Source organism: Panonychus citri, unplaced genomic scaffold (genome assembly GCF_014898815.1).
Source record: "Panonychus citri isolate SS breed McGregor unplaced genomic scaffold, ASM1489881v1 Contig00005, whole genome shotgun sequence".
Taxonomy (NCBI): Eukaryota; Metazoa; Arthropoda; class Arachnida; order Trombidiformes; family Tetranychidae; genus Panonychus; species Panonychus citri.
Window position 1 is genome coordinate 44,216 of NW_026515410.1, and position 18,227 is coordinate 62,442.

The following is an 18,227-nucleotide window of genomic DNA, read 5'->3' on the forward strand; positions in this document are numbered from 1 at the left end:
TCACTTCTTGGGAATAATCCATTTCTTCAAATTGGCCTTTTTGATCAAATTCATCAAATTTGTAATTGAAAAAAACTTCATCATCACTATCTTCACTGTCCTTTTTTTGTCGATAACAATTTGGTGTTGAAAATCTTGTTGTTGTTGAGAAAGATCTTGTTGTTGTTGAGAATAAGCTTGTTGTTGTTGATGTTGATGTTGATGAAAATCTTGTTGATGATGTTGATGAAAATCTTGTTGTTGAGGACGATGAGAATCTTGTTGCTGAGGATGATAAGAATCTTGTTGATATTGTTGTTGTTGGAGAGGAAAATCATTTTCGACGGGAATTGGACACCAGTTGATTTTGATTGTTGTTTTTGTTTCAATATTTACGCTAAATCCTTGTGATGAGAAAATAAAAGAAATAGATTTTAGTCGACCAATTCAAATATAATAAAATTATATTCGAAACGAATATTATGATTAGACTTACCGTAATTTTGATAAATTTCTTGATCTTGAGATTCCATTTTGAGATAAAAAAGATAAATTTCTAAACACAAAGAGAAGAAAAGAAAAGAAAAAGATAAATTTAAAATGTAAACAGAATGAGAAAATCATATGGAAAGCTTACCTTAAGAATAAATTGATGTTCTTTTTCAGTGATTAATCCAGTGAATTTAAATATTTTTTAGAAAGGGTTTAATGATGAAGTCTTTAGAATATTTGAAAAAGAAAGTTGTTGATTGAATAAAGATACACTTGGAAATATCACTATCAATATCGATGCAATCGAGATGACGACGATCTGATTCAGTTACTTCGTAGATGTGATCTAAACTGAATGAAAAATAGCCACTGAACCCTTGAAAAGCCAAATGAACGCGTTTAGAGGTAAAAAGCTGACAGAGAAAAAGAGTTTTTTCTCTAAATCCAACAATGGCTTTTATTCGGTAAAATTTTTCTCCAACACAAATAATGGAATCATTTCTCTGTTTGTCTTGACAATATTCAGCGATTGAATATCTTATTCCACACTTCGAGATTGATTTGTAATGAGATATTTGATTATTCACTAATCCAATTGGATCCAATTGATTTTCTATTGATTCGAAAATTAAATTTTTCATCGAATCGGAAATTGATCTGAAAGGAATTTTTTTAATCTCACTGTTTTTTTCGCACAATCCAAAGTTTCTTTTTTCTTTATGATTCAGCTGCCAATTTTTGAGTTTCACTTCACAAAGCTCTGAGAATTTCAAATCATTCAGAAAAACTCTAAGCAAAGACGGTCCGATATGAGAATATCGTCGAACTTTATGTTTGAGTTTACCCATGTGATCTTCAAGAGGGTATGATGATACACTAGCACTTGGTCCAAGGTTGCGAAGAGATTTAGATAAATGAGAAAGAATATGAAGGTTGTACGAAAGAAATCGAGTTCCAAAAAGAGTAGCAGTCCCAATTTGATATTCTTCCACTAGATTATCCATTTCGTCGATAATTGCCTGATTAACTGGTCCAATGTGAGATAAGTAATATATTCTACAGAGACAAGATATGTAGTTTATAACACTTTTCTTAAGCAGGCCTCTCACAGAAGAGAAGAAAAAGTAAGATAGAAAAGAATCATATTCAGAACTTTTCCATAGTCTTATTTCATCCATTCCTCTTACAATTCTTGCTGATTCGGACGGGACTTTGATACTTGTTAATCTTTCAGCAATTGAGGACATGAATCTATTAAGATTTATTTCTCTTTCAAATATACTGGTATTATTTCCAAGAATTCCTTTGATCACGAAATTTCGAAAAACACCTAAACTTATACAGTGCATTGGCTCTACACTTACTCCATCCACAATATCAAAGTCTAATAGATTTAGCAACGGTGAAACACCAGCAATACCTTTGAATCTTGGATTGAATTGAATATGATTCTGATTTTGATTCTCTTCTCTTTGCGCTTTGTAATGAAAAAAATCTTCTTTTTTTCTACTCAGATCATTAAGTTCAGCGCGAGTAGAATTTGCGTAGAGGCGAGCTCCATTAGCAGTTGTCGCTTGTATAAGACACCAGTCACAACCATTCACATGGTTGTACTGTCGGACATTTCTCAGGTAGGCTTTCATTGGAGCATCTGCTATCAAAGCAATCAAATGACAAGAAACCTTTCTAGATCTTTTTCCATTTATATCAATTTCCATGGGATCCGTTGATAATGATCTTATTTCGGTACAGATTGGGGTTAAAAAACTTTCAACGGTTGGTTTCTTCTTCCCAACATAAAGGCCAACAAGGAAAAAGAACTTTCTCCTTTCTTTTCTTCTCAACTCGTTAATTGAAATAAAAATTGACAGAATTTTTATGCTTGAACTGCCAGAACAACCCACTTCATCTGAGTGTAAGGTCATGGTCAATTTTTCGCAGGAACTTTCAGATGATTTGATTCTTCTCGCGAGATCAGCATTTGATACATCATCTGGTTCATATGGATCTATTTTACTTTCTTGCCATGCGGTACAAGGTATAGATGGTAGAAACTTTTCAAGCTGAACACGGAGAGGGAGATGAATGAAATAATCATCTTTATTCATGTTTACGCGAAATTGATCCCCTTCACAGTCGAAATATTCCTGGTCTTTCGATAACCCTGAAAATGGTCCATGAGAATGTTTTCTAGGGCACAAAACGTAAACATGAATGATATTTTCTTTAGCTTGACGATCCCAAAAGTGTCTTATACTTGGAAAAGTAACTGGTTCAGATGAGAAACGATTATTAGTTGTGTTGAAAAGATTGATAACTATTTCAGCAGCATGTAAATTTAAACCAGCGTGACTCAAAATGGTAACAAACACAGCTTCAAAATACTCTTTTGATCTTGGAATAAGATAATTTTCACTATCTTCTATTTCACTTCCGTTGGTTGAAGGGTCACTCTCAATGTCATTTGAAACAAAAGATGAAGTAATTTGTGATGAATGTGATGATTCTAATGAAGAATCATTATCAGGTAAATTATCAATGTAATTTTGTTGATTTAAATGATGATAACGACGTTTCCGCCGATAAAGATGTTGAAGAGATAAATTTCCACTAATCATCACTAACAAAATACAAATTAATCAAAAATTTCACCACAACAATTTAAATAAAAGGTTAATTTATTTTAATTAAATGATTTGAAGTAAATCACCAGAGTAAAACATGTGGAGATAAAACTCTTATCTTATGTTGGTTACTAAGAAATTGATTCGTCACGTTGCCATGGTGATAATCAAAAAATTCTTTTTCGACCAATTAGCTTGTTCTTTTTAAAAATTTATTCTATTCTCTTATCTCCTTGGTAACAAGTGTTTCCGCATTAATTCAAACTCATTTCATTTTTACATTTTTGTTTTTACTCAAAAACAATTGTTTCTTTTATTTTTTGAATATTTTTTTCTTGTTAATTGTTTTATTTTACCGAATGTGAACAATTTCGTGTATTCTTTTGATGGAAGAAAGATCAAAACGCCGAAAATCAACAGTTAAATTTCAAAAAAGTTCAAGACAATCTCAGAGTAATTTGATTCATAATCAAACCACATTAGTTGGAAGTTACATGAGTCTCATGGAGAATCAAAAGCTAGTGGTTGCCGTTCTACGGTACAAAACAAATGATGGTTCTAAGATCAAATTACCAGTTTTGTTCAAAGTGTCTTCTGAACAAATTCCCAAAGATCTTCGTCTTCTTGAAATTCATCGAGATAATCTCATTTATATTGAGATTGATGGTTGTAAGCCCTTAGCCGCAATGATCGTATCAGTCGGTGGTAAGTTTATTAAAGATTTTTCCTCAATTCATGGTAATAATTATCTTTTTCTTTCAATTCTAGATGACTCAGTTCAACTATCTGAAATTTATCAGACTTTTATAAATAAAGAGTTGAAATCTAATCCATCATCCGCTGAGAAAAAAATCTCGAATTGGTTAATTGTCGATAATATTTCTATTTCAAAATTTGAATCTCAAAGATTACCCATAACAAGTGAAGAAGATCTTACTGAAGTCAAAAAAAGGATTGAAACGCTGAATAGTCAAGTGAAAAATCAATCAAAAATATGTCAAGATCCTCAACCATCCACAAGTGCTCAATCTGATCTGATTCAAGATGATCTTTTTGCTGACGATGACGAAGATGATTATTTCGATGAATCAAATTCAGATGTGTCTCATTCACTCATACCTGATCAACTGAAAGAGAACGATTTTATGGACAATTTACAAAAGTTGAAAAGTCTCAATTCTACTGAGGTGGAATCACCTCAAGATATAAAACTGATTATTGACAAAGTCATTGATACTTTTGAATCAGTTTTTTATTCAAAAGAAATGAAAGATCAACAGGAAAAAAACATTATTCAAGTTGAAAAGAATCCTGGTGAGGTTCGATATATTCCTGAAGAAGATAAAACTTATTCGAGTGGTCAAACAACAATGATTGAAGGTATTCTACCAGTGTATACTAACAAATACAAAGCTGCGATCTCATCAAAATCAGAATATCAACCAGCTGCAATCATTACGAATATTATTCGATTCGCTTTTCCTAAGCATTGGCTAGTTGGAGTTACAGTTAAAGGCGCTGGTGGAAGAAAATCTCTCATTTCTATTTGGAATCATCAAAATCCATTGGCTAATCCTGGCGAAGGTCAATTCAAAAATGGCTTAGGAGAGAAAAGACTACGAGCTTTAATTGGTAAGAAAAAGTATTGATTTCTAGTGAATTTTTTCTAATTCTATTTTCCAAATTGATGTACAGATCATGTGGTACGAAAAGGAAAATTCAAAAAATATGACAAAGCAACAGAAAAGTTTCTTGTTGGCTGTCTCGCTAAGGCGATGCATTCGTGTAGACCAAAGCCTAACTTTCTCAGCTCAGCTATCAATCTTGATGATATTTCTGATCCTGATTCGGATATCGATTCAGAAATTTATCATTTGGATATTCAAAAGAAAGATGGTTCCAAAGTGATTAATCGATCCCATCAAGCGCTGAGAGTAGTAACCAGAAGGTCTTCACGCTCTCAAAAACAGGGAAATTCACCTCGTGAAAAAGAATCAGTTCAGGAAAAAGTGCCAAAAGTAACGTCAACAGAAACGAATCATTCCAAAGGAACACTTTCAACTTGCATTGAAAAACTACCTGACCATCAAGGTAAACAAAAAATTATTCCTCTACATGCAGATCCTAACCCTCCAATAAATCTTTTCGAATCAGAAAATGAAGATGAATCTACATCAGGCTGTGAGAACGAAAATCAAACAGATGTTAGTGAGAAAAATGGATCAAGATCAGCAGAAATAATTGAAGTTGATATGGGAAATTCAAGAGAGAGTGAAGAGCCTGAAAACAATGTTGAACCGATTTTGCCCAGTTTAAATCCAGGCTCAGATGGCAAAGTTTCAAATATTGTATCTGATTCTGAGAAAAATTCTCCAGCTGAATCTGATTCACTTCAAACATTGGATGTGTCAATAAATGATTCTGGAAATCATTCAATCTCACCTGAAGATGGGAGTCTCGAAGAAAATACAAATATACCAACAGCTGGAGAGAATACGGTTAACGATCCTATTCATGATGAATCGGATGGTGATTCATCTCAAATCGGAAGAAAAAGAACCAAAAATAGTGATAATGTGACAAAAAAACAAAGATCTGATGTCGGTGATGCTATTCCGCTTACTCAAGCTATTCCTGAAATAATTTCAGAAGAATCGATTGATTGCGATGATATTACGGAAGAAGATCGTGTAATTTTGGCCAAACTCAAATCAAAGGGTGTTTTGAGTAAATTCTTCAACCGATTGGCCAACAATTGAAATGTTGAGTAACTTTCAAATATTTTCCTATTATTCAGTACAAATTTTTCAATATTGAATTACTTAAACTCTCGATTTTTATCAAAATCGAAAGGAAAGTAAATCACAAATAACAATCGAATTGTATCAAAAGTACAATTATTTTTCTTTTTCAATTTTCTAAAATTTTTTCGATTAATCAATTTACATTTACAATTTTGTCTAAAGAAACTCGATCATTTTAATTTGCTTTTACCCAATTTTTTGTGCACAGATCTTGTGAAATAGATCTTTTACAGAAATGCTTTTTGTAGCTTTTAGGGAAAAGCATCTTTGATTGATTTCTTTCCCATGTTTAATCTCGAATCAAAATAAACGATTTTGATCAATATCCGTTTCCTTTTGTGATTTATAAAAACAATTCTTCTTTGCTACTTGCATTCATTTTGATCATAATTGCAAGTCTGTTAACTGTGTTAATCATTCAGAATGAGTTCACAACGTGTTTATAAAGCCGTGAATCCTGAAAAGATTCGTAGATGCTTTACTCAGCCAATGATGAATTTATCTAGAGGCGAGTCAAATAATTCATCCAAAGTATCTCCATTCAGTGATAAAGAAAAGTTTCTTTTCAGTGATCCAGATAAAACATCAAGTAAAAGAAAAAGTTCATCAGATAATGAAAAATTATCTAAATCAAAATATAAACTTGTAATTGTGCTTCCTCTGATTTTAGACAGAGATTGTGTTCCCTCAAAGCAGCCCTTTTCGTTTCAGATTGATGAAAATCAGCTTTCTGAATTTGGATTCGATTTGCCATTCAAAGCTTTTTTCGATGAGAAAAGGAATTATTTCATTTTCAACATCTGTGAGCAAAAACTAACCATACAGATAATTGCGATTGCTGGTGAGTTGAATCAGATCTTATTTTGAATTTCAATTAACTGATTTTCTTTCTCTAGATAACAAATCTGATCTACTTAAATGCTTCCAAAGCAACGTAAGACAGAATCCGATGTGGAAGAATTTGAAAAAGATCTTTTCTAATTGGAATTTAAAAGTTAAACTTCAATATGCTCCACTCACTGAGGAAGAAGATGCTCCAGTTCAACATGTTCTTGGTCCAAAGATAATTGCAAATATTATGAGCGAGTTCAAGCGTGATGTTAATTTGGGTGCTGAAAAACAAATTCAAATCAAAAAAACAAGAACTGAAGGTGAAAAGAATATTTTTCCCGAAGTCACCGAAAAGAGTCCATCGATTTTGAAAACCTCCAGTAAACAAACAACAAGTGAAAAGCCTAAAGGATTGTTGATGGACTCAGATGAATGTGAAACGGACATTGAAAATGATCCCTGTAGTAATGTCGATGAAAATGTTCAAAGAGACGAGAATATGAAAAGTAAAAGAACTAAATCAAATGACCAGATTGTACAAGATTTAGATAAAAAATTGAATGCTCTCGCTTCATCTACATCAAGGCTTTCTGATAATGATATTCTTGGATCGACGATAAAAACCACAGTGGAAATAATCCAAGAAATATATCAAAAGTTAATGAAAGTGGAGCAAGAGCCAAATACAATCGTGCATAAAGTTCCTGTGAAAGATGATACATATAAAATACGAAAAAAGGTAAAGAAAATACTTTTCCAAAATCTTTACTGAGTTTTTTTCTCTTGTTTTTCCTTTATTCAGAATTGGATCTTTTTGGAGGGTAAAGTTCAATTAGAATTAGATAAATATGAAAGCGCTTTGTGTAAATCAAAGCCTAATAATCCTTCATCTTTGGGCTACCAGCTAGTGAAAACAGCTTTTCCTGAAAGTTACATAAAAAATGTAACAATTGGGAAAAAATTCCTAACTGAAAATGAGCTTGCAAAGTTTCGTGATAACTTTCGTGATGAAAAAGTACCTTTGGTTTATGCCTGGAGTTTTAAAGATCCTTTCAGTGAGCCTTTCAGAGGATCATTTGAGTTTCATTTGGGTAGAAAAAGAATCAAATCACTAATAGGTGAGAATAGATTCGATTCTTTTCAATGAAATTAATCTAGCTTTTTCTACTAGATCATATCTTCAGAAAATCTGAAATATTTGAATACACTGAAAGACAAGAATATGATGTCCGTGAAAGAATGATCAAAGAAATGAGCAGAAAAAATGAAGGGAAAAAGAATAAATTCACTGGAAAAGAAAAGACTGATCAAGATGATGACGACATTTCAATGAATGGAAATTCTGATGGTGACTCAGGCGAATTTCACGATGCCAACAGTGATATTGGAGACGAATCTTTTCAATTGAATAAGCAATGGGATGACTGAATATAAAAATATTATTTTCTTTACACTTGAACGTTAAAATTAAAATATTTAGAATTTGATATTAATTACTAGATTCTAATTCTTATCGCGAGAAAATTCATGAATCGGATTTTCATTTAATTGATCTTATGATTTTTTTCAAATTACTTAAATATGAATCAATTCGGCTTCAAAAAGAGTCAGTAAAGTCTCAAATTTGATTCAAACTGCTTTCTCAAATTTGAATCAAAAACTCTCAATTTTGATTCAAATTCTCATCAAAATTGAATAAAATCGCGTCAAAAATCATTGATTCAACGTTGAATCAATCGTCAACTTTTTTCTATTTTTTTGAATCAAGTTTGAGTCAACACTGTTGATTGGGATGTTTACACCATTAACTTTAAGTATTGTTGATTTGGAGAGCACATTAAACAGGGAAGATAAGCAAAAAGTTCAATCTCTCATGATGATGATGATGATGACATTTTGTTTATCATCATTCAGAATCTCCTCCTTTTTTCCTCATCTTCCACCCCAGATAATCTTATATCCCTCGAAATTTTTACAGATAAAAAATAAGCAAAAGAAGAGCAAAAAAATCACCTGATAAATTATAAGAGAAACACGTGAGGAAGATAAAAAAAAGAGAATAGAAGAGAAAAAGGAAAGATAAAAAATTTATCTTCTACCATCACCTTATCCTCATCCTACTTTCGAACTTTTTTTCGCTCTCTTCTTTATATTATTTATGTATCTTTCATTCCCAGTTCTCTGAAAGAAAAAGAAATTCTCTCAATTCTGTCATTGATCAAATCGCTAATCACTAATCCACTTCAATGTTCAGTTAAACTTATTAATAAATATTAATTCAGTTTATTACTCATCTTTCTTTACGCCTCAACACCAACCAAACATGCAACATATTTCATGACAACGGGAGGTGGGAATCTGAGTCTGAGAAATACAATAATAAGAATCACCTTGATGATGATGATCATCATCATAACCATTAAATGTTATATTACAATAGTATTGATGATGTAACTGCAATTGTAATTGTATTGTACCACCTTAATCATCATTATCATCTTATTGTTTTTTTCTGTCTCTTAACTATTATCATTATTGTCATTTGCCTTTGAAGGTTCACCACCCACAGAATCCAGAATTAAATTACCTGGAATAATATCATCACCATGTAACCAAATTTTTGATGATTGTCTAGATTCCAATAATAATAATAATAATAATAAATGTCGCCTTTTATCACCCAATTATCCTGGATTCTATCCTAGAAATGTAACCTGCCATTATCTTATAAAACAGAAACTAAATCAAACTCGAAATGTAAACGGATTAAAACCTCGAATCACAATTAATCAGGTAATCAAAGTTATTAATCTTCATGAATTTATTACCATCTAAATATTTATATATCTAATATAAATATTAGTTTCATTTTTTTCCGAAAAAAAAATTCTCATGGTAACAAAGTTATATTAAATTCTGACATTGAATATTCATGAAAATAATTCCAAGATTCTAACATGATGAAACAAATTAAGATTTATAAATCTCATCGAAATAGATATAAAATAATTTCGAGCATGAAAAATTGATTTCCAAATTCTTTTTCTTCAAATACAATTTCAGATTCTCTTTCTCTTTCTTTCTTTCTCTGGAATTGAATTTTTCCTTCCTACCTTTACTATTTATCTATTTCCTCATTATTTGTGTATCATTAAGATGAGTTCGTGATTATATTGAACTAATTACTCAGAATTTGTGAGCTAATCTTTCCGCCTAATCAGTTAATTCTGATGATTCTTTGTTTTTCTCCTGGATTTTCCTTTCATGGTTATAAAACAACAATTTATTCTGATCCTTTTTCTCATCATCATTATCATCAATTCGAGTAACATTTTTTCATTCCATGGTACTTGTTGACTCTAATATATAATGTTCACCCATGAGAATGTCCATTAGCTTTTAGACTTTATCCTCCTTCTCATCATCATCATCTCTTTCTATTTTCATCATCATCTTCTTAACTATTCAGTCGTCAATTAAGTTTCTTCACTTTCTCTTTGCCAGAGTCACAATCAGAGTCTCAGATTTCTACCAAATAAAAAGAAGCAAAAAAAACCTTCTGAATCAAGAAAAGAATTTTCTGTCCAACTTAATTCTCTCTCTCTCTCTCTCTCTCTCTCACACACACACACACACACACACATATACAGAATTTTCTTCATTTATCATCATCTTTCTTATCCTCTCTATTTCATCTTCCTCATCAATAACTATTATTAATAATGATACACTTTGTATCTTCATCATCCTCATCATGTAGTATGAAGACAAACAAAACATAAATAGACATCATTTCAACATAATCAACTAGAAAACTCAACTTTCAATATGATGGAAAAATCATCATGATGGAATCATTTTTTCCTCTTCTTGTTCTCCTCCTTCCTCTGAACTTTTTTCGCTTCATGATAATAAATCCACCTCATCTTTTCTCACTTAAACCCTTTCATAAAGCTCATTTAGAATATAAAAAAGCAAAGTTCTAATCTCATCATTCCCACCCACTTACTCACTAAGAATACTTTCAATGAGATATAACTTATGTCTTCAGATAATCATTGGAGTAAAAAAACATTGAATTATATCTAATTGCATCAAATTAAATCTTCCATAGAATTGTAATTGAAGATGAAACTTGGGAGTATATTTTTCAAGTTCTCAATGATAATCATAGAGAAGCTTTTTTTTCTCATAGACAAAACTCCTTTTAATAACTTTTCTCCCTCAACAGATAAATAATAATAATAATAGTCTGAATATTGAATTTTCCCCCATGAAAACTAATCTTCATGTTAATCGGAGTGAATTAATTTTTTTTATCTCATTTCTGTTTTTTTCTTATCTATTTGCTTTTCCAGTCAAATGAATACAAAATTTCAATATTTTCCGGTTCAACGTCAACTTCCACCGGTAAACAAACACGAACTGGCCTCATATCAGATTGTCCATTGGACAAGGTAATCGTCTACGATGGTCCAACCACGAAATCGCCTCGTCTCCTTCAATTCTGTGGCACTGGTAATTTACCACCGATAACATCATCAAAAGGAGAAATGCTTTTAGTACTTATAAGTGTTTCTGATAATGCTTTGTCTGATTCACGATTCGAGATAGACATTAGTATAAAACTGACCAAGGAAGAGTCAACATCTTTTGGGTTATCATCATCTTCACCTTATCATTTATCATCATCATTGTCTTCATCACCTTCAGAGCCTTTTAGTTTACCACCGTCTTCAATAGTTAACGGTGAGAATGGTCAACCTCGACTACCTTTAAATATTAATCAAAGATACCAAGAGCAATCATCTATTAATAAATGTGAATATATTTACAATGGGTCAAGTGGATCTCGAAGTGGTCAATTTGAAGGTTCACTTCAACCATCAACTTCACAGAATACAAGTTGTACTTATCAATTTATGTCCATAAATAGTTTTGATAAAATTTGGTTACAATTTATATCTTATTTTACTGAGGACTCTCATCCTTGGTCATCAGAGGAAAAATGTGACTCTGGTGAGCTTCAGATTACTGAAATAGTGACCAATGGTCAACAATATTTACCATCATTGAGAAAAAAATCTCCCAATGGTAATGCAACCATTAGATTGATTGGTCATTTTTGTGAGAAAAGTTCACCCAAAATATGTGGCCGAGCTTCAGTTCATAATATCAACAATAATTATCGTTCAACGAATCATCTCAAGTTACCTGTTAATCCTAATCCAATTGATTCAGTTATTAATCCAACGGTTCCATGCTCATATCCTAAAGAATCATATATTTCCAAGGTTCTAATCTGATGATTAGTCAATTTCAACGTCGTCTTCCAGGTTTAACTTATATACCGACAAAATTTACCGCTCGATATGAATTTATAGATACTTATGAATCAGGTGATCCAATTATTGGTACACTTTGTGATCGTCGATTTGATTCAATTAAATCATCTACCGGTACAATCCGATCATCTCGTAACCTTTTCTTTTATGGTCGAGGTGGAAATCGAGATGTTTCATGTTCATATTATTTCAATGGTCGAGTAGGTGAAAAATTAATTCTCAAAATAACTTCACTAAAATTGACATCAGCTTCTCAATTGTGTCGACAATCAACTAATGATCCAATTCAAACCTATTCTTGTATCTCACCTTTAAATCCATCCTCATCTTCATCTCAATCAATTTCCACTTCACCACTTTCAACATTAACCAAAACTAAATCAACTTTTGGATTAAGAGGGAAAGATAATCAATTGAAACAATCTTCATATTCATCTAAAGGTTTTACTTTAACTAAAACAAGAGCTTCAGCATCCTTATCATCCGTATCATCATCATCTTTATCTTCATCGACTTTAAGGGTTTATGATAGTGTGACAAATGAGCTATTAAGTGTCGCTTGCTTCTGTGATTCAACCAATTTAACAGTTAATCTGAAAACACCAATAATATTGAATCTAATTGGATCACAATCGGTCCTTAATTTTACGATAATCGGTATGAACTTTAATCAAGATTATAATGATTTCCATTTTGAAGGGAAATATGAGTTTATTGATAACAACTATTGCTCATCTCATTCAATTGATTCAACCCAAACCGACCTTGAAAGTGAGGGTTCAATTAGTTATCAAGTGCCTTCTGACCTTGACTGGTCAACCAATAGTCAATTTAAATGTCGATGGATTTTCATTTGGTATCCAAATAAATTTGTTTCACTTCGGTTTGATGGATATCGTCCTAAAAGGTAAACAAAACAATTAACATGATAAACAAATTTCCAATCAAATAGAAATTCACTCATCACTATTATCATCATGTATAGAGATTACGATTAAATGTGTTACTTGTAACGAATCAGGTTCCTAATCTAGCATGGGTGCTAGACTATCCAAATTTACGTAGACGAAACCTTATTTATATATAATTCACTTATTCAATTTCATCGATAGATTCAGTGCAATCAGAATTCATTGAATTAGTATGAACTTTACATCAAGTGTTTTCTCAATGAATCAACAATTTCTATCTCTTTCTAACACACATGTATCTCTATCTGATCATGAATACAGTTTAGTTGTAATAACAATATAAAATCCATTATCATGATACCATGAAGATAATCTTATAATGATAAGTTTTTTCCCATGGAGTGGATGAGGAGAAGGGGGAAAAAAGTTTCAAGGGAAAATGTTTACTCAATCTCATCTCTTTGGGTTGACATTCAATGATAATGGAAACGTTTCCCTGACAAGTTATATATCAATAGATGATTAAATCAATTCATCAGCTAAATATAAAGTATATTATATAAGACTGGCAATAACAATTAACTGTATCATCATCATGCATCAATTTTGACATGAAGATGAGGAGAAAAAAAAATAAAGTTCTCACCATAATAATCAAACAATCAAAAGTGCTCTTGAAAATTAGATGAATGAAGGTTCAACGAGATGTTCAATTCATGATGTAATATATATTTGTCTTTGACCTTTGAAAGGTTTACTACAAACATTTATAATACTTGGTGACAATTGTAACTACCATTGGGAAGGGATTTAAGCTTTGGGAGTGGATTAAGTTTGAAAGTGGAGGTAAAAGATTTGGATTGAAAGAGAGAGAGAGAATGAAAATTGTTCCAGATATTATTGACTACAATGAGAAAAAGGTAAAGTTTACCCATGAGAAATTCATTGTTGTTGAAATATTGAGCTTGTTCATTTCTTTTTTTGTTTCGTTCTTTGAAAAGTAAGTAGAAGAAGAAAAAATTGAGAAAAGTAAAGTTCAAGATTCTAAAAGATAAAGATGATAATGATGAGGATGAAAATAAATATATTATTGAATCAACTGAAAACTTTCCACTTCTCTTTGGTTGTTACATGAATTATTATTATTCATAAGGATGAAGATGGAAGATAAGGAAAAAAAAGAAGAACAAGAAGGAAGAAAAAATATTCTGAGTAAATGGAATCTTCTCTCAATTTTCTAGCCTCAGAACTTTTTTATCTTCATCTTATCTTCATGATGCTTCATTTTTGTTCACATCAAAAACATGAAACCTTTTCAAGACGAAGAAGAAGAAGAAGAAAAAAACATCAACATGATGATGAACAGCAATGGAATATGCAAAAGATATAAAATCAAGGAGGATGATAAAAAAAAAGTTCTCTTCTCAATCTGTCTTACATGAGAAATAGGTTCAGCTTCACACCCATGATAAATTCATGACTTTTCATCATCATCTTAATACTGTCATTCTCACTTCCTATTCCCTGAACATTTCAACCTGTAGCCATTGAAAATACTTCCACGATCATGATCATTATCAGGATGGAAGAGCTTCTCTCTCTCTCTCTCTCTCTCTCTCTTATTTTCTTTTTCATTGTCAACCTGTACTTACTTGCGTATAGCTGTATGATTTTCAATAGAATTCAGTATAACGAGCAGCTGAGTAAATTCAGTTTCTTGTTGAACTTTTTTTTTATTCTTGATAAATGAGAAAGAAAGGTTAGATTTTTTCTTCTCCAAAATTTTCTCATCGTTTTCTTTTCTTTCTTCAATGCCTACTAACAAAACACTTTGCAACAAGTCGTCTTTTCACCATAGATTCAGATCTTCTCTCACTCTCTTCTGAAACTCTATTGTCAGTATCAAGATGAGGATAAAGGTACAATGGAAACGATTACTCAGAATCAGTTGTAAATTACGAACAAACATTTTTTTCTTTACCGGATACTCTGGATAGTGAATATCCTGAATATGTTTCATCATCTTATGTACATCATAATATACATTCAAACCTCTATTTTACTCATCAAAATCTTGACAAGTTCTTTATATCTCCTCCTTCCCTCCTCAAACCACCCACTAACTCACCGAGCCTCTTAGTGTGAACCATTCATACACTGACTCGTTTTGAAACTAACTCAACATGAGAAAAGAATGAAAAAAATTATCTCTATCAAATAGAAAAAGTTTTTCATTTCATGATGAAATTCGCAAGGGAAATGAGTTGCTTCATTTTCTATCTCTCGAGTAGTATTTCTCTCTGCATCCTTACAGCATTCTCATCTCGATTTCATCTACGACTTTTATACGCATACAAACATATATCTTTCTCTCTCTCTCTCTTTTTTCTTTTGAACCATCATGAAACTCAGAGTAATATATTATCGTGCATCATGAAAGATACACAAACAACTGAACAATCAAGCTCATTATCATGAGAAATTATCTCTTACATATCTTTCGACCTACTTTCTTGTTTAAATTGCTGGTTCCAATTGCATCTCTAAATTGCTAATCATTAACCATCAGCTGAATCAGCATCAATTTAATCACAAAAATAACAGGAAAAAAAATATTTCAAATTCATGAGGCTATTCAATATATTGAATTCAATCAGTTTCCTTAGATAAGACTTAATGTTTTATTCAATTCATCATCATGATTCATGGTAAATTAATCATACGATCAAATCAATGAATCACTTGAAATCTGAAGAGTAGCAAATGTTGATTCATCTTTTTTACTTCTTTCTCTCTCACTGACTTAGTATAATTGCTAAATCGTATATGTATCATCCCCTTAGGCGATTATATCATTTCAAATCTATCACTTACTTTTTCCTATTGTTTACCTTTACCTTTTGTGTATTTGAGCCAAAAAAAACTTGATAAGTGAATTACTGTTGCTGCCTTTTTTTTCATTCTTATGAAAATTTTATATCATGAATTCAGGTTGAATAAGATTGATGAATACATGAGAGAAAATAGTAAGAGATGAAATGAAAAATTCTGATTCTGATTTTTTTTTCAATCGCTCGATAAATGATTTGCCATCATGTCTGCTTGATCCAGCTTGATTCCAGTGGTTCCAAATAACTAATTCAATCAGTATGATGATTGATTTTGTATTGAGATTACATGATTTAAATGATAATAGTGATGATTAAGGTGAAAAAAAAGTTCTAGCGTATTATATACATTGATAGCTTTCTAATTAACTAATTGAACATTTTTCTTTTTTTTCCTGCTTCTCTTTTCATTGGTCATTCTATCAATTATAAATATCCTGAATATACAGAGATCAACGATGTGAGGGAAAAAATCGAATAGTAATTTATTGGGATTCACCATGGAGGCCAATGGCCACAGTCTGTGCTCGTAACAGTTCAATTGTTCAACGAGTTGGAGGAAACGGAAATGATCAAGTTGAGACTATCAACTTATCTCTATCATTAATGCAATCATCATCATCATCATTTGGAACATCATTTCCATCCAGCCAATCAAACAGTTCAACATCAATGAAGCGTCGACCATCATCATCATCATCATCGTCATCAATTTCATCCTCATCATTATCGACATCATGGAATCATAATGATAACAATCATTTATCATCACTATTATTACCTCAAGATGTTAATCGTTTCCAATGGAAATCACAAGATAATCTTTATCCATCCTCAGCTATATCCTTTTTCAATTCCTCTTCCCTTAGGGTGATCATTGAGATTATCGCTGAAACACCTTCAGCTCACTTTAATTTCCACTGGTTAACTCATAAAAGTCCACCACCCACCCACCAGAAAGCGGAAACAAGTGAAACCTTACGAAACACTGATTGTCTCTACAAATGTCCAGAGCTTAACTTTTGTCTAAGCCCTGATCTACTCTGTGATGGAGTTAAACATTGTCCCTCCGGTTATGATGAGTCAAATGTATTTTGCTCCTCATCTTCACTAATTGCTACACTTTTTTTTACTCTTATCATAATGATACTTGCAGTCGGTGGCATATTTTATAGTATTATCCGATCCTTACGCCGTCGATCCTCCCAGTCAACATCGATTCATGATATTGGCTCATGTTTACCTCCGACAACAATTTTTGGCTCTCTAGAGGAAACTGCAAGCGGTTCAATAGGTAGAGAGTCAAGTTCAGTTTCTTCTGGATCATTTTCAAATTTTACTCATTTAACATCTTCATCAACTAATCGTCCACCCTCATTAACATCCAAATATATGCTACCTAATCATCAGCTACAATTGCAAAATCAGCAACATCATCATGGTTCCACTCTATCAACTATCGGTGAATTTGAATTCCACTCTTCCTTGGGTGGACCGCTTATCCCCTCTGGTAAATTGAATACACAATCAACAGATTTCTCATCACTTTTATCGTCCAGTTCTCCCTCATCATCTGAACATTCAGCGAATCAAAGACCTTTGACACTTTCAATAACAAACCTTAAAAATGACTCTTACTGCGGAAATGTGAATTTTCACCCTTTCGATAACCCAAATAATAGTCAAAATTACACAAGTCACCATCTGAGAAAGCATAACAATAAGCACACTCTCTCATACCGGCACCTCCATCAGCACAGCCATTACCAGCAGTCGTCAATCAATACGATTCAATCTCCCACCAATTCAACCTTTTCACCTCACCACAATTCACAAACAACATCATTCACCTCATCATCGTCAACATCAACCTCTTAAAACTTTTTGTTTAAATTGATGTTATAATATGATTATAAGAAAACTTGATTATTGCTTTTCGACAGATTTTAACTCAATCAATTGAGATAATTTACCAAATAAAATTGCAAAAATTACCATTTAATTCTTTCATATTGGTTAATGTTGTTTTGTTAATTTCAGTATTGTTTCGGGAAAAAGACTCTATTAGATTGCAAACTTGTTTCATTATCTGTTAAATTGCTCATTAACAAATTTCTAGATTGAAATCAATAAATAAGTTATTGAGAGGGAAAATAGATGGCGTTAGCTTCCTCTATTCTTCCTCTAGTTCTATTCGAGTGTAAATTCTAGTAAAAAGGTAACATAGTGCAACAAACTGGTTGTAACCATTTTAAATGTAACAACCAGGTACCACCTCTCACGTGGTACTTGGTCTATCCTATTGGATGATTTTTGCTGATGAAGATGATGCTGGAATTGAGAAAGAAACTTT

The 18,227-nt window shown here is 31.9% G+C and overlaps 6 protein-coding genes across 6 annotated transcripts; 5 read left to right on the forward strand and 1 right to left on the reverse strand.

The window, feature by feature from the left end:
- On the reverse strand, positions 1-721 carry LOC128388720 (sex-determining region Y protein-like). The gene is made up of 3 exons (XM_053348174.1): positions 617-721; positions 476-535; positions 1-383 (listed from the first exon to the last, which is right to left on the reverse strand). The coding sequence occupies exons 2-3, from the start codon at positions 510-512 to the stop codon at positions 1-3; spliced, it is 420 nt and encodes a 139-aa protein (XP_053204149.1). The 5' UTR covers positions 513-535; positions 617-721.
- Positions 722-3,338: 2,617 nt separating this feature from the next.
- LOC128388730 (uncharacterized) lies at positions 3,339-5,973 on the forward strand. The gene is made up of 4 exons (XM_053348187.1): positions 3,339-3,800; positions 3,864-4,727; positions 4,791-5,186; positions 5,250-5,973. Exons 1-4 carry the CDS (start codon positions 3,482-3,484, stop codon positions 5,852-5,854), a joined length of 2,184 nt encoding a protein of 727 aa, XP_053204162.1. The 5' UTR covers positions 3,339-3,481; the 3' UTR covers positions 5,855-5,973.
- Positions 5,974-6,322: 349 nt separating this feature from the next.
- On the forward strand, positions 6,323-7,149 carry LOC128388735 (uncharacterized). The gene is made up of 3 exons (XM_053348196.1): positions 6,323-6,740; positions 6,796-7,050; positions 7,112-7,149. The coding sequence occupies exons 1-3, from the start codon at positions 6,323-6,325 to the stop codon at positions 7,147-7,149; spliced, it is 711 nt and encodes a 236-aa protein (XP_053204171.1).
- LOC128388699 (uncharacterized) lies at positions 7,141-8,223 on the forward strand. The gene is made up of 3 exons (XM_053348135.1): positions 7,141-7,469; positions 7,533-7,848; positions 7,902-8,223. The coding sequence occupies exons 1-3, from the start codon at positions 7,149-7,151 to the stop codon at positions 8,156-8,158; spliced, it is 894 nt and encodes a 297-aa protein (XP_053204110.1). The 5' UTR covers positions 7,141-7,148; the 3' UTR covers positions 8,159-8,223.
- Positions 8,224-8,865: 642 nt separating this feature from the next.
- LOC128388745 (uncharacterized) lies at positions 8,866-12,036 on the forward strand. Its single transcript, XM_053348205.1, has 2 exons — positions 8,866-9,523; positions 11,089-12,036. The coding sequence occupies exon 2, from the start codon at positions 11,284-11,286 to the stop codon at positions 12,034-12,036; it is 753 nt and encodes a 250-aa protein (XP_053204180.1). The 5' UTR covers positions 8,866-9,523; positions 11,089-11,283.
- Positions 12,036-17,870, forward strand: LOC128388688 (uncharacterized). Its single transcript, XM_053348123.1, has 2 exons — positions 12,036-12,982; positions 16,324-17,870. The coding sequence occupies exons 1-2, from the start codon at positions 12,036-12,038 to the stop codon at positions 17,750-17,752; spliced, it is 2,376 nt and encodes a 791-aa protein (XP_053204098.1). The 3' UTR covers positions 17,753-17,870.
- The last annotated feature ends 357 nt before the right edge of the window (positions 17,871-18,227 follow it).